Below are 25413 nucleotides of genomic sequence, written 5' to 3'. Positions count from 1 at the left end.
GCAGACCTTTCAAACACCCCTGACCACTAGTCTGTAACTTTAGCCAGACACTGAAAGGACAGATTCATTAGGCCGCCCACCCGCCCAATTAGGAGCCAGATGGCGCTTCTGGCCAATCAAATCATGGATGCAAGAATTCTCAGCAGCATGAATGGGAGAGTTGAGCTCTCGCAGTTCTTGAGGGTCACGAATCAAAGCATTGTTACCCAGGTAAACTCTGTTCAGGATGACAATCGCAAGAACAGAAAGTATCCTTGTCCGTTGTGTGGGAAGCGTTTCCGCTTTAACAGCATCCTTTCGCTTCACATGCGCACACACACCGGCGAAAAGCCCTTCAAGTGTCCCTACTGCGACCATCGGGCCGCCCAGAAGGGCAACCTGAAGATACACCTTCGTACCCACAAGCAAGGCATTCTGGGTAAAGGCCGTGGACGCATTAGGGAGGAGAACAGATTGCTTCATGAGCTTGAGGAAAGGGCCATACTGAGGGACAGGCACATGCGAGCCGCTCATGTCGGCCCTCAGCAAACGTCTGTCATCACCCAACTCCAACAACCCCAACAGGCCCAGGCTCCAAACCAGTTCCTCAGCAGCCAGCCCATAGCATCCGCGTCCCCTAAAAGCACCATGATCCACGATGAGAGCACCCAGCCCTCACCCACTGGGTTTCGTTGCTCATTCTGCAAGGGTAAGTTCAGAAAGCAGCAGGAACTCGAGCGTCACATCAGGATTCTGCACAAACCCTACAAATGCACCTTGTGTGAGTTTGCTGCCGCACAAGAGGAGGAGCTTATTGGCCACGTTGAGATGACACATATTACCAATGATTCAGGGCCAGGACATAAGCCCACGGTGGGGGCCAATGACAAGGGGAAGCCCGGTGGCGAATTTCCCTGTGATGTTTGTGGACAAACCTTTAGCCAGGCCTGGTTCCTTAAGGGTCACATGAGGAAACACAAGGACTCTTTTGAGCACTGCTGTCAAATTTGTGGCCGTCGCTTCAAAGAACCCTGGTTTCTCAAGAACCACATGAAGGTCCACTTGAATAAGCTGGCCTCAAAGGCTCATCTCCCCACTCAGCATGACAACTCTGTTAACATGAATCCTTTAACAGAAGATTATCAGAGCAACCTCTACTCGCAGTACATCTCTCGCATTCACAACAGGTTCCTCACATCTGAGAGAGTCGACCAGACTACAGATTACAGCCAGTTACTCGCCGCAGCCGGTGTTGACATCAAAGTCAGCGAGATGTTAAGTCGTGGGGTTTCCCCAAGTCTCGGCCCACTCACTGATACTAAGAGCTCCTCTTTGTCGGGCTTGAATCACCTTCACCCTCCCTTGGGCACCACCAATCTGGACTATTTGCAGAAGTTCATCTCCAGCAGGGATGCACTTAGCTACTCAGGCTGGCAGATCATGACGCCCCCACAGCACATCTTGAAGCGTAAGGATCAGGAGCATCAGCAGAGCTCCTCCTACCTGTCGGAACGACGCCTTACTGTGGATGACGGCAAAGTGGGCCTCGCCGACCAAGACCTCAACACAAGCAGCCGGCCCAGCAGCAAAGGCAGCCTGAGTCATCACGGGCCAACCGAGGTTGCCGCAGAGACTGGAAGTGCCCTTGAACGCCAACCGCAGTCTTCTTCTCCTACTTCAGCTATAGGTAACATATTTTGGGAGGGACGATACGGCTAGTAATAGGGTTTGTTTGAATGGAGAGGTTACTTGGCAATGCCAGTGAGAGTGTAAAAAATAATAAATTTAAAACATTGAAATCCATAAATATCAATAAATAATGCACATTATTTATATATCGGACAACATCCACACTGCCACATTTACCTTCAGCCTATTATTCAGTTATTTATTTCCCATTGGAAACATGGCAAATGCCCCAGGGCAAATTTTTCATTGGAGTAACCAGTGTGACAAACACCTTAATGGAGAGTGGCTGAGCAGATTATCAGAGCAACCTCTACTCGCAGTACATCTCGCGCATTCACAACAGGTTCCTCACATCTGAGAGAGGCGACCAGATTACAGATTACAGCCAGTTACTCGCCGCAGCGGGTGTTGACATCAAAGTCAGCGAGATGTTAAGTCGTGGGGTTTCCCCAAGTCTCGGCCCACTCACTGATACAAAGAGCTCCTTTTTGTCGGGCTTGAATCATCTTCACCCTCCCTTGGACACCACCAATCTGGACTATCTGCAGAAGTTCATCTCCAGCAGGGATGCAGTTAGCTACTCAGGCTGGCAGATCATGACACCCCCACAGCACATCTTGAAGCGTAAGGATCAGGAGCATCAGCAGAGCTCCTCCTACCTGTCGGAACGACGCCTTACTGTGGATGACGGCAAAGTGGGCCTCGCCGACCAAGACCTCAACACAAGCAGCCGGCCCAGCAGCAAAGGCAGCCTGAGTTGTGTTCGGCGCCAGCACGCCCACAACCCTCGTTAGGGTAAGCGGATTAGAAAATGGATGGATGGATGATCAACGGCTCATTCAATCAAATAATATCTAAAAAGCACAATGACACAAAAGTCTCTGAATTCTTCACCATCAATGCCAGTGAGAGTGTAAAAAATAATAAATTTAAAACATTGAAATCCATAAATATCAATAAATAATATGCACATTATTTATATATTGGACAACATCCATACTGCCACATTTACCTTTTGGACAACATCCACACTGCCACATTTACCTTCAGCCTATTATTCAGTTATTTTTTCCCATCGGAAACATGGCAAGTGCCCCAGGGCAAATTTTTCATTGGAGTAACCAGCGTAACAAACACCTCAATGGGGAGTGGCTGTGTGTGCGTCTGTCATTCTTTATCATACCAGCCACAGTCAGGGTTTCCTGAAATAAAATTCACATATATCCGGAACAATGTCCATCACACTCCTAATCAAGCAGGAACAAATCTAAGCAAAAAGCAACATTTTGCTGAGCTTAATTCCCTAGATAATGACATTTTCTCTTGTGTACTATTTCAGAGTTTACTCCCATCTCATGTACTGATTCACTTGCTCACAGCCAGTGATCAATTAGCACAGACAGTCGATGCCATATTGTATATTATGATCAATGGCATGCGGCACGGTGAATGATTGGTTAGCACGCCGGCCTCACGGTGCAGAGGTGCAGGGTTTGATTCCGGCTCCGGCCTGCCTGTGTGGAGTTTGCATGTCCTCCCCGTGCCAGAATGGGTTTGCTCCGGGTACTCTGGTTTCCAAAAACATGCATGGCAGGTTAATGATACACTCGAAATTGTCCCTAGGTGTGATTGTGAGCGCGAATGGTTGTTTGTCTATGTGTGCCCTGCGATTGGCTGGCAACCAATTCAGGGTCCCTGCCTGCTGCCCCAAGACAGCTGGGTTCGGCTCCAGCACACCCACAACCCTCGTTAGGGTAAGCGGATTAGAAAATGGATGGATGGATGATCAACGGCTCATTCAATCAAATAATATCTAAAAAGCACAATGACACAAAAGTCTCTGAATTCTTCACCATTTTAAATGTTACTTTTTACTTAGGTTTGTTCCTGCCTGTATGATGAGTGTGTTGGGCAAGATTAGTCTATTTGTGCATTTTATTTCATGAAACCATGACTGTGAAAAACAATTACATCTCGGCCATGTTGTTGGCTTGCTATATGGTGTGAAAGAAAGTGAAAGTTGACTGTTCTTTACAGATTAATTTAGAGTTTGCATTCACATTCATTGGTCATTCATTCTTTAAGTATGCAGTTCATGTGAAAAAAAAAATGTGGGTGTAAGGGTCTAAGAATACTACATCTATTTGAAAATGGCAGAAAGATTTTTCCCTCGGTATGAGGATGACCAAAGGGGTGGTCACAGAGTGAACCGGGGTGGTCTTGGCCACCCATGGCCACCCTGTAGCTCCGCTCCTGACACTTTTCTGAACTGTATAGTAATAGTGGATGATTGTTCACTGTAAAACAAGTGCAGTAAGATAACTGTCATCCAGGTTTTAGTTAACCACAAATGTGTAATCATCCTGTTCAAGGTGATAAGTGTGATGGAATCTTCCGTAGCTGGCGGTGGAAAAAAGGCAAAATCAGTGGAAAAATAAACATTCATACTCACATCTAGTCTCCAATTAGCTTCACATGTTTTTGGAATGTCGGAGGAAAGTCAACTATCAAACTAGGAAACAACTGATTATTTGTTCGAACAAAATCTAATGTACATCCACATACTGGATGTGAAGTGTCATTTGATGCGGCCTTGTCTGCAGAATGACAAGCCACGTCTGGCATGTGTTGCTTTGGCCTCGTTTCAAAAGAGGGTGTTTCATTCCAGAAATCAATTTCCCCCCTCAATTTCTACCTTTCCAATGATAAAAAAATCTTATTGCAGTGATTGTTCAACGTACGAGATCGATGGATGGATGATCAACGGCTCATTCAATCAAATCATATCTAAAAAGTACAATGACACAAAAGTCTCTTAATTCTTCACCAATTTAAATGTTACTTTTTACTTAGGTTTGTTCCTGCCTGTATGATGAGTGTGTTGGGCAAGATTAGTCTATTTGTGCATTTTATTTCATGAAACCATGACTGTGAAAAACAATTACATCTCGGCCATGTTGTTGGCTTGCTATATGGTGTGAAAGAAAGTGAAAGTTGACTGTTCTTTACAGATTAATCGGGTACTCTGGTTTCCAAAAACATGCATGGCAGGTTAATGATACACTCGAAATTGTCCCTAGGTGTGATTGTGAGCGCGAATGGTTGTTTGTCTATGTGTGCCCTGCGATTGGCTGGCAACCAATTCAGGGTCCCTGCCTGCTGCCCCAAGACAGCTGGGTTCGGCTCCAGCACACCCACAACCCTCGTTAGGGTAAGCGGATTAGAAAATGGATGGATGGATGATCAACGGCTCATTCAATCAAATCATATCTAAAAAGTACAATGACACAAAAGTCTCTTAATTCTTCACCAATTTAAATGTTACTTTTTACTTAGGTTTGTTCCTGCCTGTATGATGAGTGTGTTGGGCAAGATTAGTCTATTTGTGCATTTTATTTCATGAAACCATGACTGTGAAAAACAATTACATCTCGGCCATGTTGTTGGCTTGCTATATGGTGTGAAAGAAAGTGAAAGTTGACTGTTCTTTACTTAAAAAAGATTAGAGTTTGCATTCACATTCATTGGTCATTCATTCTTTAAGTATGCGGTTCATGTGAAAAAAAAATGTGGGTGTAAGGGTCTAAGAATACTACATCTATTTGAAAATGGCAGAAAGATTTTTCCCTCGGTATGAGGATGACCAAAGGGGTGGTCACAGAGTGAACCGGGGTGGTCTTGGCCACCCATGGCCACCCTGTAGCTCCGCTCCTGACACTTTTCTGAACTGTATAGTAATAGTGGATGATTGTTCACTGTAAAACAAGTGCAGTAAGATAACTGTCATCCAGGTTTTAGTTAACCACAAATGTGTTAACATCCTGTTCAAGGTGATAAGTGTGATGGAATCTTCTGTAGCTGGCGGTGATAAAAAGGCAAAATCAGTGGAAAAATAAACATTCATACTCACATCTAGTCTCCAATTAGCTTCACATGTTTTTGGAATGTCGGAGGAAAGTCAACTACCAAACTAGGAAACAGCTAATTATTTGTTAGAACAAAATCTAACGTACATCCACATACTGGATGTGAAGTGTCATTTGATGCGGCCTTGTCTGCAGAATGACAAGCCACGTCTGGCATGTGTTGCTTTGGCCTCGTTTCATGAGAGGGTGTTTCATTCCAGAAATCAATTTTCCCCCTCAATTTCTACCTTTCCAATGATAAAAAAAAATCTTATTGCAGTGATTGTTCAATGTACGAGATCCTCGTGGTGCTTCTGTTTAGCTATAAAAAGGGGAAATTAGAGACAGGTGTCAGTATGATGGCAATGCAGTGTGCACCCTACACTATATGCATGATAATACAGTATAAATGAATACCTCTCAGACCATGTCAGTCAGAACTGAGCATTATCATCTTTGAAAAGGCGAGCTTTTTTTCTCCGGCACTCATTGAGGATCTCAATGTTGAGTAGTGAGCACAGTTGGAAAGGGATTTGACATTTACTGCTTTGATATTTTTATTTATTTATTTTTTGTGATTTGCCTTTTACAATTATTACAAATATTCAAAAACATGCAGATCAAAGAATGGAGAGATGAATAACATGCACTAAATGTCGAGAGCAGATTTTAAGTGCAAATGTTTATGTGGTACATGTCATGCCTGGAGCCCTTACATCATATTTTAATGTCTCTGGCAAGTCCTCTAACTTCATGGAACATGAAGTACTGAATCACTTTAGCATGCCTTTCATATTTTCTCTGCTGTCTTTGTCTTCTTTTTTGCCGGGTTGAAAAGAAATGGTCAAATGACTGCATGTCATAATCTTCAATATATGTTGCCATTCTTCACACATTATAGCAGCAGTGTGACAGGTATGGCTTTGTCTTTCTTCCCACTTAAGAGAAGGTGGATGTGGAATGCAGGGTCAGCGAGAGCACAGCAGATTTTACTGTCAGGCACAAGGACTTTGTCTTCTTTTTAAAAAGATAATGGCATCATAGGCATTGTAGGGATAATTAGTACCCTCTATTTTATATCTGTCACATCCTCAACCAATTGCCTCCGGGGGCACAAGATGTTAATGCATGCCATCTGGTGTTTTTAATGATTTGATATATACCACCCAGTGATTTTTATGATTTGATCTACCACCTGGTATTTTTATTGATAGTCTTCTGTTCCACCTGGTGGTTTGGATGATTTGGCTCTCTGGGTAAATGCCATTCTTGTCATGGCATCCTGCTAACACGCTATCATGGGCCTAAATTACTGCCATAACAGTTAAGAGAAGAGAGGACGCTGAAGCCATCTCGTGTTGTTTTCCCATCAGTTTGTCACTTCGGTTGTTGTCTACTAGTAAGTAAAGTCCATCCAAGTCGGAGGTGCTCTTGCAGGCCGTGCAGCAGAGATAAATGGATCAAGGCCTAATCTCATGAGATGTTTTGTTGACACATTGTGCACATATACCGCTATCTGCATATTTTACATGGAATTGCGGGCATGTTTTTGGCTTAATCCACTTGTAGTTGTGCTTTTAAGGAACACTTTTAAGCATTGTTGTTTTCACTTCTCCCCTATCTCCAAGACCATATGCTGTCATTTGCAGAAAACCCTTATGATCGCTGGCTAGCTGAGGATTTGAGCGCACACAGTGTGGGGATGGCACATTCAGCATCAGACTCTAATTTCAGTCAATATTAAGCATGGAAACTAATTCATTGTAAAGGTCAGGCGTCATTGCTTTAGTCAATGATGAATCCGGCGGTCTCTCTCTCTCTCTCTCTCTCTCTCTCTCTCTCTTCTCTCTCTCTCTCTCTCTCTCTCTCTCTCTCTCTGTCTGTCTCCCCCCACCCTTTTCCTCTCTGTTCTTAGTCCTGTGTAATGGTAGACTCACTCTGGGGGCTTAGCACCGCATTGTTTAGCTCTGACAATATATCCCTGAGACCTCTGCAGCTGCTCCCCGCGCTCACAATGACAGATTAATTAACACAATCACACACTGCTGGCCCGGGCTCAACACTCAGGTCTGCTACAGGACAGATAGGTAAATCCTACACATATGGCCAACACGCACCACTCAATGAGGCTTTAATAACAGGGGGATAAGTTTGTTCCGAGATGGTGGGGGGGGGGGTTCTGTTACTGATCAAGCCTGCCTTTTTGGATGGTTGGACATCAAGCGAGAGGAGGAAGGAGGAAGTGAGAAAGTGTTTTCTAATTCAGGAGAGCGGAGATGCTGAGAAAAAATTACCAGTGCCAGATGTTCAGCTTGAGGAACATTGATTAGTCCAGAATTACTGGCTGCATTATTCATACTATAGCCTATGGTGGTCATGATGTTATTGATGTTCTCAATATGGAAGGCAAATATAGTACAGTCACGGCTGTCAGGGTGAGAGACAGCTTCTTTGTTTGATATGTTCAGATACTGCTCGGGATTTAGATTCCAAGCGACAAATAGCATCTTAAATTAGAAATCACAGTCTGCTTTCAATAGGAGGCAAATTACTTCGCTCAATATCTGATCAGGGCAGATTTGAGAATGCACATAGGAGAAACGACTCCGTTTAGGATGATAAACTAATGAAGGATGCATGCTTTAGGCTTGTGACCTACATTAGTCCAGCTTAGAGGAAATCATACCCCAAACAATCCTGAAATGCTCTGACACGTAATAATTAAGTAGTCCATTTAATACTTTTAACCTCAAGGTCAGTGAGCAGGCACTTTGTGATGATGTCCTCTTGCATGATCTCGCCTTAATTCTCTTTTTATAAGTGTTCTCTTAAACTGTTACAATCAAGACGACCAAAACTAATAGTTGTCTTTAAAAACCCAACGATTTGACGGGTATACAAAGTACTTGTCTGTCAAAGCATGCCGCCATGCATAATCTCACTTTTCCTTTAACTGCGCCTATTACCAGAGTCTCTTCTTTGTGATGGATGGCAGGAAAAGGTTAACGGTTACCCTTTACAGAACAGTAAACAAAATAGTTTAGAGTTACAGAGGACTGAATGTGAAAGGAACCATAAATTACTAGCACTATGAATAATTGATGATTCATTAAACAAAGTGAATAAAGGAACAGTCGTGTCTAAATGAAGCTTTTTAGTATTCCATCAGCTGCCACATACAAACCCCGATTCCAAATATAAGTTTGAATGCTGTGTAAAATGTCAATAAAATCGGAGTACACTGATTTGCAAATCCTTTTCAAAGTATATACAAGTGAATAAACTAAAAAGACCAGATATTTCATGTTCAAATGATAAAGTATTATTTTCTTTTTTAATTTTGTTGAAAAAAGAAATCACTCATTTTGAATTTGATGTCCGCAAAACCTTCCAAAACAGCTGGGACAGGGGCATGTTTACCACTGTTACATCACATTTCCTTTTAACAACACTCAATAAGCGTTTGGCACCTGAGTAATTGTTGAAGCTTTGTATGTGAATTCTTTCTCATTCTTGCTTGATGTAAGACTTCAGTTTCTCAACGGTCCACAGTATCTGTTGTTGTATGTTGCACCTCATAATGTGCCTCATGTTTTCCGGTCTATGTGGGAGACAGGTCTGGACTGATGGCAGGCCATTGTAGTACTCAGTCTCTTTTAGTACCAGGGTTAGAATGCTACCCGGCATGGGCTTGCTGAAATAAGCAGCAACGTTGCTTGAATGACAACATATGTTGCTCCAAAACCTGGATGTACCTTTCAGAATTATTGATGCCTTCGCAGATGTGCAAATTACTCATGCCATGGGCACTAACACAGCTCCAGACCATCACAGATGTTGACTTTTAAACTTTGAGCTCAAAACATTCAGCCTGTTCCTTTTAACCTTTGGCCTGGAGGACACAATTTGCTCGGTGGACTCATCAACAGCGCACTTTTCTGCTTTGCTTCAGTCCATGTCAGATTTCGATCCTGGGTGTTGTTGATACTGTACTCTATATGGTTTTCGTTTTGCATGGCAGATTTTTAACTTGCGTTGTTTTGTTGTATAGATGAGACTGCAAGTAAAATTATAACATTCTAATGTACAAGCGCAGAAATAGCTGTATCAAAAAACGTAAATTGTATACCTTCCTACAGTCCAGCTTGGATGAACTTACTCTGCTGCAGTCAGTTACCTTTCTGGTTTTCTGGTCACTTTTATTAGTTTTTTCCTCTTTGGCGTCATGGGTAGCCGTCTGTGCTGACATTACAAAAGAAAAAGAGAGAAACACTTTTACAGTAGGTCTTCAGAATTTATGAAGTTGTGTTAAAATTTCCTGAAATTTTGCTTTGATTCCATTTTGTCGTACTTCAGGTTCAGGGGCATTTGACTCCAATACATTTTAAGTTGCAGGCCATCATAGAGGGAACGCACTCGAACTCTGTATGAATAAATCAGTAGTAGGTGTCAAAGCTATACATCTGTGAATTAATCACGGCAACTGCTGTACATTAATCATCCTTGACTATGCCTTAAAATTACTTGAATGTCATGATCAACAATAGCAATGCTCCTACGTGACTGACTCATTATTTACTAATGACGAAATTATTGGTTTCATATTCCTCAGCCTCTCAAGTGAACGGTTACAATAGTTACTTTCACAGTAATGTGATTACAACATGCGAGTCCAACTGTCAGCCTTTTTATTATTCGGGAAATACAGAAACGGAAATTCAGTGGTGTAGTGTAAGAAACTTTGTCTTTTTTTCTTTCTCTGTTCATAATAGCATTGTTTCATGCTTTCTATAAGAATGTTGGTTTATTAGGAAAGTCTTCTTCATTAGCGAATGAATGAGCTTTTTTGTTATTTACGCCGCTCTGCTGCAACAATGTGTGTCTGTATTTTTATCAGATTTGAAAGGTGTTACTCTTTTTAATAAATGCCAGTCGGACTGGTTTAAGCAGCCAGATTACCTGTTGGCTTTCTGCACCTCAGCTGCACTTCTGTCATTTAATCCTCTTTTTAATTACTATTGCAGATATGAGACTCAAATTAAGCTCAAAATGCTTGTTTTCCTAGCATGCAGATAAAAAGATTTACCCAGGGAGTTTTGAACACCTGCCCTGAAATATTGTTTCCACTGTACCCTGAATGCCATGTGGCTTAATTGACTTGGAAACGTCCCAAATGCGTCATTGGGTATGTGGTCTAATTAATATTAATAATATATGCTATTATAAACATCAAAGAACATCTGGCGCCCCTGTTTTTCTCACCAGCCTGGCATGCGACTCTCACTCTGTTTCATCTTAAACCAAACCAGCCACCATGAATAACTGTTTTGCATCTCAGGTGCTTGATTGCACGTATAGAAAGAGGCACACTGTATACAATTTGATGTTGACAATATAACTGCCAAATGGCTGTGTAAGCATATACGATGCAAGGCTGTGATTGCATTGATGGGATTGTATGGGTATAAATCTTAAAGCCAATTTCCATATGAAATGAATCACTTGTCCAAGTCTGGTTGCTGGCTTCCTTTTCCTTTTTTTTTCCAGGCTCGCTGCAGACTTTTATATATTTATTTACAGTTTTCCCTGCACATCCAGCAAGGTCAGATAATGCATATGCATCACTTTATTATATGCTCTGAGTCTGTGTTAGGCAAGAGAGGCGGCAGCTTGTAATGATGCAGTAATTGGAGTTTTGGTTGATAAATCTAAGCTCTGAAATGACTCCCCTCACATATTGTGAAGCTCGACAGTGTAAGTAAATCTCCAAGTGATTAAGTTAGCATGAACCAGGCAATCACAAAGATGGCAGCCATCCAGACGAAGAGCAAAAAGCAGCAGAATCTTCAGTCTTGATGTTGTTTTACTGCTCTCATGTAGGTTGGCAAATGGTTTCAGGATGCTGAAAGATGAGGTTAGATTTGTGTTTTTTGCATTTGGAGCTGACCGGCAATGTCATCGTAATTTAAACCGCAGAATAATTGAGATGTATAGAGAGCATCTGAAAGAGTTCCATTAAGCAGTTTGGATTTTTTTTCTCTCTCTCTCTCTCTTACTGGAGACATAAGGGCGTGGCGCTTTTAAAGCCACTTTCCCGCTCATGCACAACCATGATGATGGTCGCTGTGCACATTTCATGTAGACTGACACCAAGCTAGATGCAAACACGCCCATATTCATTCTGTACATATACGGTAGGGAGGTCATCCGCACAATGCAAGATGATATCTGTATGGAGCATTACTATTGCCATTTTACATTAGAGTAGTTTTTGCCTCTCGGGTTATATGTATGATACATGCACGGTGTCTTTTATAAGGTAATACAACGCCACTTCTACCCCACTGAAGTTGACAGCCACAATAATAAAAACACAGACGGACTGCTTTACAAACACATCCAAAATCCAATGAAATTCACTTCAAGAGCTGCAATAAAAACAATTCATTTACACACATACAATAATATATTGTTAGCTTTTACTGACACAGAGAGATATCCATTTTACAATAAGTTATTGTGGTTGTCCAAAATAGTTTTCAGTGGTGTGAAACTGTACCGTATCAGGCTGAGTGTGCCGTTTCTTATAATTTGGCTGCTTAGTTAAACTCCACGAAAGAGTCACAGTTGTACCCCTGCCAAGGTGTCAATCAAAATTCATTTCAGAATATATTATCCATCTGGAATTAGATTGTGTGAGGTGTACCTAATGTCCGGGTCTGTGAGCGTGTATATGCACAGTACAAAGAGGAATGACTTTTGCTCAAGGACGGTGATATTTTATGGATTTCTACATTGCAAACATAAAAAAGAGAAACCCTCTTTTTACTACCGTTCACTGCACGATTGTAGTTTTTCTATTAAAGTTGGAAACAAAGTCGAGTGCCGACTTCAGATCATTAGATCTGGAGAATTACCTCAGGGTCACATCTCGAGGTGTATGAAATTGATATTTCTCTGGCGGGGATGAATCACTGTTGTAACTCAGATATTAGTCCATTAAAGAAGAACAATAAGGCATCAATATGCATGGAATTAAATTAATGGTGGTGGGTTTATCTGCCTATCCCAGACGCATCCCTAAAAGACACAGTATAATGTATGGCCTGACCTTCAAATGCCAAGAGAGTGTTGGGCAATAAACTGCCAATATTTGTGGCTTAATGGCGTTGCATGACTTTTACTGTAATTGGAATGGCAGCGAAACAGCTGGGCTGTTTAAAGACAGTATGAGGCCGCCGATCTCTTATTCAAAACGGTCGCGGGGAAGTGTGTTTAACCCTGAAGGGTGTTTCTGGGACCACTATGAGGATTACTCTGTAGGTAAACACAAGAAGCAGACATTATGACATTAATTTCGGATAATTAAAGCGCGGGGAGGATTAAAGCTTAAAAGGAAAAAGGCGAGAAATCAATCCCTCCTTCTCTATATTAATAAACATTTTGGAAGTGGAATGCAAAAATAAATTGGGTGCTAGTACATTGCGGTTAATCAGAGCCAATCACATGACTGTGAAACCCATTTTCTGTCTTTCATAGAACAGGGCTCCCTCTCGCTTTCGCTGTGTCTACAAGCGCCACCCACTTTTGGATGTTTTACAATTTCACTCTTTTATTATTTCTGGAGGAATCTTGTTTAGTGTTAACATCTTTGGGTGTATTTATTGCACTCGGTGGTGGCATCCATACTGTAAAATGATGGATCACCGGAGCTGAAAGCTGATTACAAGCATGATTTACTGTGGGGCACCGCTTAAATCATTCAACTCAGCCCGGTGTGGGATTGTCGCATTTTTCATACTGGGAACAGTCGTTGCTACATGTGCCTTTCTTGGAACAAACTGCTTGCTATGCACACGCAATCTGATTATGTGTTTGCTGCTCTTGTGTGCATTAGGTGACAATGTCTACAAGTGTCCACCCTCCTGTGACTACCCCGCCGTCGCTTTCCAGCTGGACCGCTACCACTTCCCATCTTGGCAGAACAGCAGGGATCTGTCCTCTCCACTGCAGGCCACCAGCAGCAGAAGCTCCAGCCCCAACCCGAAGCCGCGACCCCGGTCCAGGGAGGACAGGAGCCCCGTGAGCACTCACTTCCTTTCCCCAGACAGAGAAAATGCCCTGCTGGTCCCTGACAAGAATCCTGATAGTCCTTCTTCCGTTCACACCAACAAATCTCAGTATGAGCCTTTAGACTTGTCTGTTTCCTCTCATTCCACCGTGTCTCCTGCTCTGCTGGTCCAAATGTCTGGCGTCTTCAACAATGGACTAAATCCACTTCAAAATTACTCCACTGAACTTGAAGTCAAACCGGCGTACAGGTGTGATCTTGTGGGAATAAAAGCAGGTGTGGACAAACAGAATATAGGGTCAACAGGCCTAAGTGTTGAAGGTCAAGATGAGAAATCAAGCCTTGAAGAAGAGCTGGACGAAGCAAATGAAGATGCAATTGAGTGGAAAATGTTGAAAGATGCCGGCCAGGCTGACGTCTTGGGGAAGAAGCATGACGAGATGGTCCCTTGGGCTTCAGCGGAATCAAACATGTCCTCACCTGAGAACCTGGCTCCAGATCAGATCAACTCGTATCAGCAAGCTGGCCTGCTCTCGATTCTCAGAGCCCAGAAGAACCGAACTGGCACTCATAGGGCCACCCTGAGCGACGGGGGCGGCGTTAATAATGTAGCATCAGGTAAGCATGTACTCTCTGTTGGATTTGTGCTTTCCAACCCAACCAATGTGCCATGGCACAGTAGATTATGTATCCAATTTCACTTAATTGATTTGAAATTTGACACTGGTCAGGAGCAAATTTTAATCAGACATGGCTATATGCATCCCAAAATATATTTTTCATTTCCAAAATATTTCACATTTTCAAAAATGTCTTTTTTTTCCCCCCTAGCATTTTAGGTTTACTGAGAGTGTGAATGAACGCGTGTGTGTGTGTGTGTGTGTGTGTTGCTGGTGTCGAGGCAAAACCTCATCTCTGACAATTTACTAAGTTTAACAAATCCATACTACTGGTCAGTCCACACATGTAGGTGTAATTTTTTACAAACTATTGACCAATCTAAAGTGTCGAAAATGACTTCCTCTCTTTGACGATGCAATGCTAACAGCTGAACATGTCGTTTTTGAGGTCTCCTGAAAAGTGATGATTTTGGAGGTATGACGATCCCGACACCACCCATATGTACCTGGCAAGTGGCTGGCAATCAGTCCTGTTCACACCCAAATTAAGTCAGATGGGACAGGCTCCAGCACACCTGTAACTCTGTGCAGCACGGTGGTCGACTGGTTAGCACGTAGGCTTCACAACGCAAATGGAGGTGCAAGGTTGGATTCCGGCTCTGGCCTTCCTGGGTGGAGATTGGGGTCTACCCGGCCTACTGTCTGAAGACAGTAGCATACCCGCGACACTTGTGAGGATAAACGGTGAAAATAGATGGATGGATGGAAGGATGGATTGATGGATGGATGGATGGATGGCTAAAAAGTGTGAATTTGAGAACAAGCTCATATTTCCTGAGCTAGGTGAAATCCTTAAAATCTTTCTTGAAGATTTGAATGCAAGGGAATCATTTCAACACGTTCAATGGAACTGACAACATTAAATACAGTTTACTATTTCGTCCTGTTTTATTACTCACATCTTTGTAACGGCAGGCATCTGATGTGTCACAACGCACCAACAAGTTTGTTACTTAATTTTGGTAACCTTTTTCTAAATCAACTCTGCACATGCTCAGAAGGGAGGCGGAATAGTCCATTGCACGAGGAGGAGCACTCAAAGTGACCATGATAGATTAAAAGCATTTTGATATGTTTTTAATTGAGCGAATGAAGACTAATAACAATGACAATTGCTTTGAATGAAAGAAGACTTTATTAACCAGTTTGAGACGTTTGGGGGCCCCTGCAAATTTGGACGCCTGTGTTTGCCTGATGGTAAGTCCACCACTGATTCCAACGAGTATTGTGACAGGCAATTATGCAGTTTTCCACTAGATGACAACTAATCTGTGAATCGCCTTTTTCTGACATCTTTTGTTTGGTGCAGTGCCATTATATTTTTCTCCCATATAAAATATGTACTTTGGTTCTATGAAAGTTGGGAAACAATGTCACACCATTAGCAGTGCTGGCCTGAAGATTAGAAGGTTGATACTGCCACCTAGTGGACAAAGAAGTTCATTATCTACAGTATTTGATTTCAGGAGCACTGCATAAGTGTCTGGGGATTTTGATCAAGTACATCAAGCTTCCTGGAAACTTCCGGCAAACGTGTTGCATTGTTTGTTAAAAAACGCTCCATAACACTGCTAGCTTTTCACCTCCCAAAAAAGAATATGGCAGCCACCAGTGTGAAAAGGATGTGTGTGTGCGTGCGTTTGTGTGTGTGTATCGGTCACGTTAGTTGAAAATAACGCACCTCACAGATTGAGTTTCCTCCTTTTTTCTCCCGTGTGAAACTTCTAACTTATCAGAGCTAAGGAAGACTCAGGTGTGCCACACTGATTACCTCCACGCTTAAAGGAGTGATATAATCTCCTTGTGTGATAGGTTACAAATGGCCCAAGCCAATTGAGCCCCCCCCATAGAGAGGCTTAAAGCTCTTGTGCTGGTGCGATACGCTTGCTGAGTGCAGATTTAATAATACTGTCTCTCAGGAGAGGGGATCCAACAGCTGGGGTCTTTGATATGCATGTATTATGAGTGCAACATGATACACCTTCACTCTTCCCCACCTCCTTTTTATTCCAAAACCCAATATGTTCACGTGAAAGACGGGAAAGTGCCTGTCAACTCCATTAGGGATTCACATCTGTTCCCTTTCTTTATTATTCGAATAGCAACTTGTAGTTTTGTGTCATCCCGCACAGATGGTTATTATAATGTGGGCAAAAGGCATGTCTCCCCTTCCACGCCTCTTCCAAGTTGTCACATTGTCATAATTGTACCTAATGCCATTTAGATTTAAAAATGAAACACAATGCGACTAACTCTGAGTTGAATAGATGGATGGATAAAAGTATCCGGACATCTGGCCTTTTAGCTTTAAAAAAGCACAACACGTCTACCCCGATGCAGCTACATAGTACTTTGTGCGTACAATAGGTCTTTGGTCACCATCTGGTTCGTTGTTTTAGCAATGCGTTGTATCATAAAACGCAAGTGTCACTCAATAGCCTCAAGTATTCTGTTTGTGCATTCCCTGTTTGTTAATTATCAGGCTACAGTATTTTCTGGCTCATGGATTTGATGCTAAAACTCAAATGGTAAACATACATTCATATACCGTATTTGCACTTTTAACCAGATGATCACCCAAATATAATGACCCCCATACATGTTGCACAACATCTTCACAATAAGCATGTCTCTTGCCTTTAGAGGAGGAATTTATTAGGGCCCTCTTCCGGCATCATGTCACACATCTGGTGCCCAACTTGTAGCTATCGGCTCACGCATGCTTTCAATGTTAAAAGTGCCGACAGGAGAATTAGAGGGGGAGTGTGATGGCAGTTAAATACTCCAATATTTGGGTCCACTTTAAAAATTGGAGCCCTGCGGGGGGTTTGATAGGTATGTCTCCACTGCATCTGTGGGGCTTAAAGACAAACAATTACAATTCACAGGGGACCCAGAGGCAAATCACAGGGTGATCATTTAATCAAGAGGTGTGTTGCAATGCTTTTGCCCATATTGTGACTCATGGCAGTCCCCTCCTGGAAGGGATTGTTTCAAACATTCCTCAGTATTCAGCAGATTGATTTTGTCTCATGAAGCAGATGTCAGAGCCACAATTAGGTGGCGTCTGTCAAACGGGACATTGAGACAGATGAGTGACATTGAGAGTGTGCAGGGTGTCCTCCAAAAGTTAGCAAAGCAGGTGGCCCAGCAGGCTGTCTTGTCTGCGGCATTGACCAGGTGGCTTTGTCATGGGGCTGTCTCCAGTTTGCCCCCATCCTTTGCGCGCTGGATGGCATGTCGAGTGGCACGCTGACATATTGCCGGGCATACTGGACATGGAGTGATGCGTTTGCGCGGACAGCTCGGGTCGGCTCCAATGTGCCAACAGTGGTAATTGGCCAGATGGTGACCTCTGTTTGAACCTGTCTGCATGCTCATTAGTTTCACACGGAACAGAACCCTCCCTTGTGTTTTTCTCTGCGATGCTTTGATTTGACCACTAGATGGTACCATTTACATGCTAAAAATTCACTGAATTCGAAAGCGTGCAATCATATTTCAAAGGCTCAATAGGGGAAAGTGTTTTGATAACGTGATGCCCTTGGATAACTTTGAAGCGGTTGACAAATGAACTGATAAAGCCCGGCCTCTCGCAGTGAATATGAGAAGATCTATACAGAAATGATTAAGAATGGAGAGAAAGAAAAGGCTCCCCGTATGAAAGGGATGAGTCATTATCTCATTGTCTGACCTCTGTGTTCCCTCCGTGGAGGGAGCAAGAGAAAAGGAGCGAGAAAGATGGCAGTAGATGGAGATAGATGGAACGACAGCGAGGTGAAAGAGGAGTAAGCGGCGGTGCGCCTGCCTCCACGAGCAGATGTCGTCCGAGGGCAGCGAGAGGGCAACGCGGCCCTCTTTTGTGCCGTGCCTCTCCTCATAGAGATAATGAAGGGTGGAGTGCTGGGAAGGATGTGCAGTCATCACTCACTGTCTGTGTGCCATCAGAGCTCAGCACTGTGTCATCCGTCACCATTCAGCTCCTCTGGCCCCCGTCGGCCCCGCCACTGTCATCATGGTCATTATCTCAGACACAAACACACACTCACACACACAGAAATGTGCACTTGGTGCTGAGGCAGGTCATGATAACGCTTTTATCATTTTTGTTCTGCTGCCGATTCAATATTGCATGAGTCTCATCACCATCACCAATGTAGCTTCCCGCCCCACATATGTCTTTAAAAATTCAGGAAAAAACATCAGTCAGCTTGAGTTACAAGATGACAAGATTACAATTTAAGTGATGACTCTTAATAATAATTCTGCACATTGGCTGTGCGTAAAAGGCTCATTTCACTCATTTTATGCGCGCAAGTGCAACACAAATAACAAATGATACACCGCGCTAAACAATGCCCAAAATAAATTCGATGTTTTAGAGCACAGGTTCTCAATCTGCTCGCCACCGACAACCACATGGTGTGTGAGAAACATAGTGGTTGAAGTCTGAAAGTAACATATTTGAAGAGGTCATTGCCATGGGCAAAACAGTTATTCAATTAAATACTGTAAGGCTTCCAAACAAAGTGTAATGAACATAATGAATGGCACTCGAGGTGCTAATTTTTTTACTTTTTTTGCTAATTATTATCAATACTGAAGGATCAAACAGACCCCCAAAAACACAAAAATGCAAAAACATAATACATTGTCATTCTGGCCATGTTTTCTGGAGTTTCAACCTGTAAATCTATTTCAGGCTTGTTTGCCTACACACACAAACACACACACACACACACACACACACACACACACACACACACACACACACACACACACACACACACTTTATTTATTAGAATTTACTCCATTTATTTTATCAAGTGGTTGCCCAAAATAAAATCATCTGCATCCAGATCCTCTTGTCTTGTTGTCTGGTTGAGAGGGAGGAAATTTCATCTGTGCTGTATGTTTCACATATGGCACATTTGACAATAAAGTTGTATTTGACTTGACATGACTTGATTTTGCAACCACTTAAAGAAATCAATTTGAGGAAATTCAACAAAAACCCTTTTCAGCATCACAAATGTATAAAAGTAGAAAAGTATAATAAATGTAAATACAATAAAAAATGTAAACATATACATTAAAAACACATGCCGAAGTTTGTAAAGCATTGAATGAATTCATGTGTGAATTAATGCAAGCAAATAAATGGAATCATCTGTAGGCAAATGTTTTTCAAAGTCATTCAATATTCTTTTAAAAGCATCCACTGAAATCCATTGTTTAAGTTTGACGTTTTGTAATTGTTTTGAGTCACTTCTTACAATGAAAATATATCCTTCAAGATAAACTCTTTTGGATAAGATTGAGTTTAACCAAAGACAGACTTGTACCTGAGCACATGCTAGGGCAGGGGTAGGGAACGCCGGTTCCTCAAGAGCCACATCCTGGCTGTTTTAGATCCCTCTTTACTTCAACGCACCCGATTCAACCATATGAGCTCATCCGCAAGCTCTGGAAAAGCCTGAAACGATCATGATCAATTAAATCACGCGAGTTGGAGATCGTAAAAAGGCAGGATATGGTTCTCGAGTAACCGGAGTTCCCTACCCTTGTGCTAGGAATTAGTCTGGAAGTGGACAAAGGAAAGCATCCAACACAAATGACCAAATCACTACGATGAGTTCAGGTTTTAATATTTTGTCATGAACTTCAGTGCCGCATGATACGCTACGATGGGTTGTGTCATTTAAAATACCGGAGTGTGTTGTGTCTTGTTACTTGCTACAGCTGAAATGTAATTTTCCCCATAATATAGCCTACTGTCTTCTACAAAATCAGCATTGTTCCCCCCAGTCCCCCCTCCTCTCCCTGCTACTGGCATATCATCTCTCTTTCTGTCAGCACCTCACAGTCCCTCCTTTCTCATTTCCCCTCCAATCTATTTGTGCCTGTGCATGGCCATGTAAAGGGACAGGATCACACGGTGTGTGTACATTGCGCGGCATCGTGTATGTGGTCAGTTTGAAAGCTGTGGCGAAAAGCAACCTCTGAATAGAGGATCATGTGGTGGAGAGATGGATGGCTCCGATCCCACTGCTGTCTCCTCTAATTGTAAAATATTAGTTACATTAGACTCTGGTCTGTGATTAATGGAACTTATTTGGAGGTTGCCCTCTCCTGGACCTCCCCTCTTCTCCTTTGGGAGTGGGGAGGAAGACCAGCGGCTCCGGTAAGAAGAGGAGGGACAGCAAGAATGAAAGACAAGCGGGGCCTAATGTAGGCGTGAGACCTTTTTGACTCGTTTTAACCTGCCTATAATTATGAGAGCATCGTTTTTTTATTTTTTTATTTTACACCAATGTGTCTGGATTTAAATCAAGACTGTAGACAGATTAAACTATAAAAAATGTGGGTTTTTTTTTTTTTTTTGTATTTTATGTCACATTTCATTTATTTTCCATTGTCATTGACTTTCGTTTCAAAAGTGAGCTCAGCAGTCAACGTTCAATTACTATTTAAAGCCCCCTTCTTTCCCATTGTACACTCCACACACACAAAACCTTATACGCCACTCTGATGATATTCACATGTGTCAGGACTTATCCTCTTCTGACGTGTGTGTGTGTGTGTGTGTGTGTGTGTGTGTGTGTGTGTGTGTGTGTGTGTGTGTGTGTGTGTGTGTCCCCTTTATTGGCCATCCGGTTATTATACACTAGCAGATGGAGCATTACCTTTTATTGCACACACCTTCTGTGAGTTTTCCCAAATTTCCCCCTCAAAACACATTTTTATGTAGATGTAGGGCCAGTATCCAGCTTCCCGCAGCTGTCCGAGCTCTGATGATGAATGTGATCGAAAGGAAAAAGGGAGGAAGAGGCAAGTGGAGGGGGAGGGAGGAAGAATGTGAAAAAGGCTTGAGACGGCCCTCGGATTTTGGGAAGTGATGTCAAATGACATCAGCACATAACGGTTTACTGTAATCGTGAATCACTGAGAAACACATTGATGTGCGAGACAGACAGGAAAAAAAAAGTTATTTTATGAGCTAACTTGTCCCGAATAGCACTGCAGTGAGGAAGGACACGTGTCCATCAAAGCACAAAGGTAAAGAAGTCATTCATTTAATCCCATCGCCACCTTCAGACTTTGGCGTCAAGCTGGTGTTTGCTGTACATTAAGGTCAGACGAATGCATGGAAGTGATTAACTGCAATGCACTGTTGTTTGTGTGGTTAAAGTGAACCACATCAAGAGGAGTGACTGGAGTTAAGTTGCACGGGAAAGACAGGAAGTTTTGACATTCCTTCCCTCTCTCAGCTACAGACGTCTGTCATTCCTCAACTCAACACTTGTGTGTGAATGTGTGTGTGTGCGTGCGTGTGTGTTTATTTATCTCAGTGTGTGTGTATAGTGCGTACATTTGGAGCAAGCAGGAAATGGGTGACAATGGATTAGAGAGGGTTTCATATCTAAAGTTCAAAATCAGCTCAAGCCTCTGCTTGACAACCAAAGGAATTACTCAGAAATGGTCGATTTACAACAAAACCCTGAGTAAATATAAGTAAATAAGTGTCATATAAATGTAATAATACAATATTCTGTATTAAATAATAAATAATAAACATGCATCCATTCATGCATCCATTTTCTTTGCATCAACTCGTTCCTACCCATTTAACTTTTAGGCAAGAGTTCGGCTACTCCCTGGACTGGTTGCAAATGATAAATTAAATGAATAATAACAAATGATAATGAACAAAAACAATGAGTATGGCACGGTGTTATAGTGGTTAGCACACATGCTTCGCAGTACAGAGGTTGTGATTCTGAATCCCGAGCCTTCCCAAAATCTGTTTCTTCGGTTAATTGAAGACTCTCAATTGTTTGTAGGTCTGAACTGAATGTGGATGCTTGTTTTTTCTATATGTGCCCTGTGACTGTCTGCCTACCAGTTCAAGGTGAACCCCACCTCTCGCCAAAAGTCAGATAGGATAGGCTCCTGCCCACCCCCAGTGTGGTAAGCGGTGTAGAAAATAGGCTAGGGATTTTCCACCCACCATTGACTCCTCACTCACTAATTGATGACCCAGCATCAGGAGCAAGTGAGGGTTCAGTGTCTTGCGAAAGGACATGGACACAAGGGCCAGGTATTGAACCCACGGCCACCAAGCCATGCTGCCCCAGGTGGATGTATGAGTGGAAGAAAAAGGTCTCAAGTGTCATCTGCATGAGTCTAAAATTAGACAGTTACAGTCAAACCTCTGTTTTCAAACATCTCTGTTCTCGACCAAATCGGTTTTCGACCAAAAATTTCAAGTTTTTTATGCGTCGGATGAGGACCGAATTTCGGTTCTCAAACAAACTGAGCGCACTTGAATGTGTCACTTGACTCCTCTCGCCTTCCTTACACGAGGAAGTGACGCTTCCTCGTGTAGCATTCCATTGTGAACAGACGTGTTCAATAAAGATTTTTTTTTTTAAAAAAAAAGAGCGTGGTTTCGGTTTTCGAACAAATCGGTTTTCGAACAGCCTTCTGGAATGGATTATGGTCGAAAACCGAGGTATGACTGTATATCCTGATCAAGGCCAGGTTCCTGAAGCAGGGGTTGGACTACAGCATGCTTAAAATGTGTGTGTGTGTGTGTGTGTGTGTGTGTGTAGAGGCCTCCTTCAAGAAGTGAGGAGGAATAGAGTCATAAGGGGACCCGGACGCCTTCAAGTCAAGTCAAGCTTTATTGTCAAATATGCTCTATGTTTATTTGGCAAACCACAATCTCCAAAAAAGGAAACCGCCTCAAAGGAATCGCAGAACAAAGAATGTGGAAACAGAGGTCAAATGTGGCATTCGAAATGAGAGCCCTAGCTGTAGCAATCTATTGCACATTTCAGAGGATGAGTCTGTGCAAATAGGCTGACGGGGCCTAAGTGCAGGGTCGATAGTTTTGACATGGATCATGACGATTCGCCTGAATAAGCCTTGACAAGTGTTCTCTTTTGGACTCATTTTGCTTTAATAGCAACGCAGGCGGTCTTTTAGGATTTGATAAGAAACCTGCAGCCTGTCTTTTTTTTCCAACTGCGTTCAATTTTGTCGCATAATTGTTTAGCTGCACGAGTACCCTCATTAAACTATGGCTCAGGTCTTACTTTTGGCCACGTAATTTTTCAGGGAGCCACAGACTCCAATATATTACAGAAAGATGAGTGGAATCAAGAGCTCTGTTCCTCTGTGTTTCAAGAGGGAACATAGAGCTGATCAAAGGCATCAGAGAAGCGACTTGCAGTCATGATCGGAAATCACACTGTCCAACACTTTCAAAGTTGAGACCGTCTAAAAGCAAGCACAAGATCCAAGAGCTCTTGCTTTGTGAATGGGGCCAGACATGCACTGCTCCAGGTAGAGGACCCCAAAAAGCAGGGAGGCAGGAGGAGCAAGGTGGACTGAGCAAAATATATGAAGAAAAAATGCCTGCAGGACTACACTGGAAAAACTAACTCAAGTATCCAAACAAAGTCCTGAAAACCACAGGAAACCAAAGTAATAAAAACCTATGACAGAAACAAAACATGACAGGGAGCACACCCACACACACAGATCCAACAAAGACTGCTAGAACCCAGGGAACTAAATACAAGCAGAGTGACGAGACAACGAGAAACACCTGGACAAGACACAACGGGGCGAGGGAGCTGATTGGTTAACTACAAGAGACCCGGATGACGAAAACAGGCGGAGACAAAAAGGCCACGAGGGAGCAAAACCAAATGTAATCGAAACAAAAACAGAACAACAGCCCCGCCAACTTCAAAGGAGTTGATTTGCAAGACTCCTCCCACAAAAAATTCTTTTGAACCTGGCAAGGGTTGAGAGTTTGGACAGAATGTCTTTTTTATATTTGTAAATGAGGTGAGAACACCGTTTGTCCAACATCCTTTTGCAGGGCAACAGACTACACTGACCGGCCACAACATCAGGTATATCTGCACAGTCAAATGAAATCCATTGCAAGTGATGTATCAAATTCTGCCTTTCCAAAAGACAATGCCGCTCAGATGTGTTTGACACTGCCAGACAGGGGTATACTCAGCAAAAATGTTTGTTATTGTGAGCGTGCAACTGTACTGCACCACACTGTCTCGATTTACCAAGTATTTTGTTGACTTCTCTTACATAGCTTCCAGACAAAACAGAAGATTAATTTGTTCAACCTTCTTCTTCTTTCCCCTTCCTAGCTCGGAAGCCATTCCCATGCAAATATTGCCCCTACAGTGCCTCCCAGAAGGGCAACCTGAAGACGCACGTCATCTGCGTTCACCGAAAGCCCTTTGATAACAGCCTGTACCCCGACCGCCGTCTCCGCCGCTCGCACACGCCGCATCGGCTGTCCAGATCGCCACCGAATATTGCGGAAAACAATCGGGCTGTGGGGAAAGAGCCGATCAACGATGCGTCGCTTTGTGGGACTTGATGTTGTTGTCATGGAAACCACTGATACAGACAGTTAGGATTATTGCTTTGCTAAGAACGACCGAGACGTTAAGTTAAAAGGAGAGATTATGCACTTTCTTATGTTCTATAATAATATAACACTTTTGGGTGTTCACACACGAAGTACTAAACAACTGTTCTTTTGCTTCTTTCCTCCTTTGTGGTTCCTTCAGACAGATCTTACAGTAAAAAAAAAAAAAAAAGGGTATTTTCAGCTGTGTATTGTGGGAATACAGATCCCGTTTAACAGCAAATGTTTATGTACATTCCAGTGTTTCTTGAAGATCCACAGTAAGTATTTATCTGTAGCAATGAGGTTGCATATAATGATAATAATAATAAAGTCCACTGTGATGTGAAAGTGTAACAATAAGAAGAAGTGCGTTTCATTTTGACAGCTAGTCTAAACGCATAGCTTGTGTTTGCACACATCCATCAGTTCAACGCTCGTCCAGTCGGCAGAATGTACCCTGTCGGCCCAAAGCATTTGTTCCTTCATCCAGTAAATAACCTGCGTTATGTTATTTTCTTTTTTTCTAAATATCACTCCATTTCCCTTCCAGTCCACAAGTCTTATCTATCTGTCAGGATACGGTGCCAGATGTTAGGGCTTTCGTGGCAGCAGATGTAATGAAGTAGAATGTTG

The 25413-nt window shown here is 42.6% G+C and overlaps 1 protein-coding gene across 1 annotated transcript in view; it reads left to right on the top strand.

Moving 5' to 3' along the window:
- The window catches only part of LOC109530325 (zinc finger protein 536-like), a 34588-nt gene extending 9423 nt beyond the window's left edge, over window positions 1-25165 (top strand). Inside the window, exons 2-4 of the mRNA XM_019893939.1 lie at window positions 58-1666; window positions 13471-14262; window positions 24512-25165. Of these exons, the coding sequence (XP_019749498.1) occupies window positions 58-1666; window positions 13471-14262; window positions 24512-24747 (2637 nt within the window). The 3' untranslated portion in view covers window positions 24748-25165. The remainder of the gene's footprint in view (window positions 1-57; window positions 1667-13470; window positions 14263-24511) is intronic.
- The last annotated feature ends 248 nt before the right edge of the window (window positions 25166-25413 follow it).

This window comes from Hippocampus comes, unplaced genomic scaffold, assembly GCF_001891065.2.
Source record: "Hippocampus comes isolate QL1 unplaced genomic scaffold, H_comes_QL1_v1.1 scaffold104, whole genome shotgun sequence".
In the NCBI taxonomy this organism is placed as follows: Eukaryota; Metazoa; Chordata; class Actinopteri; order Syngnathiformes; family Syngnathidae; genus Hippocampus; species Hippocampus comes.
Note: the sequence above shows the minus strand (reverse complement) of the source record. Positions and strands in the feature narration are given on the sequence as shown.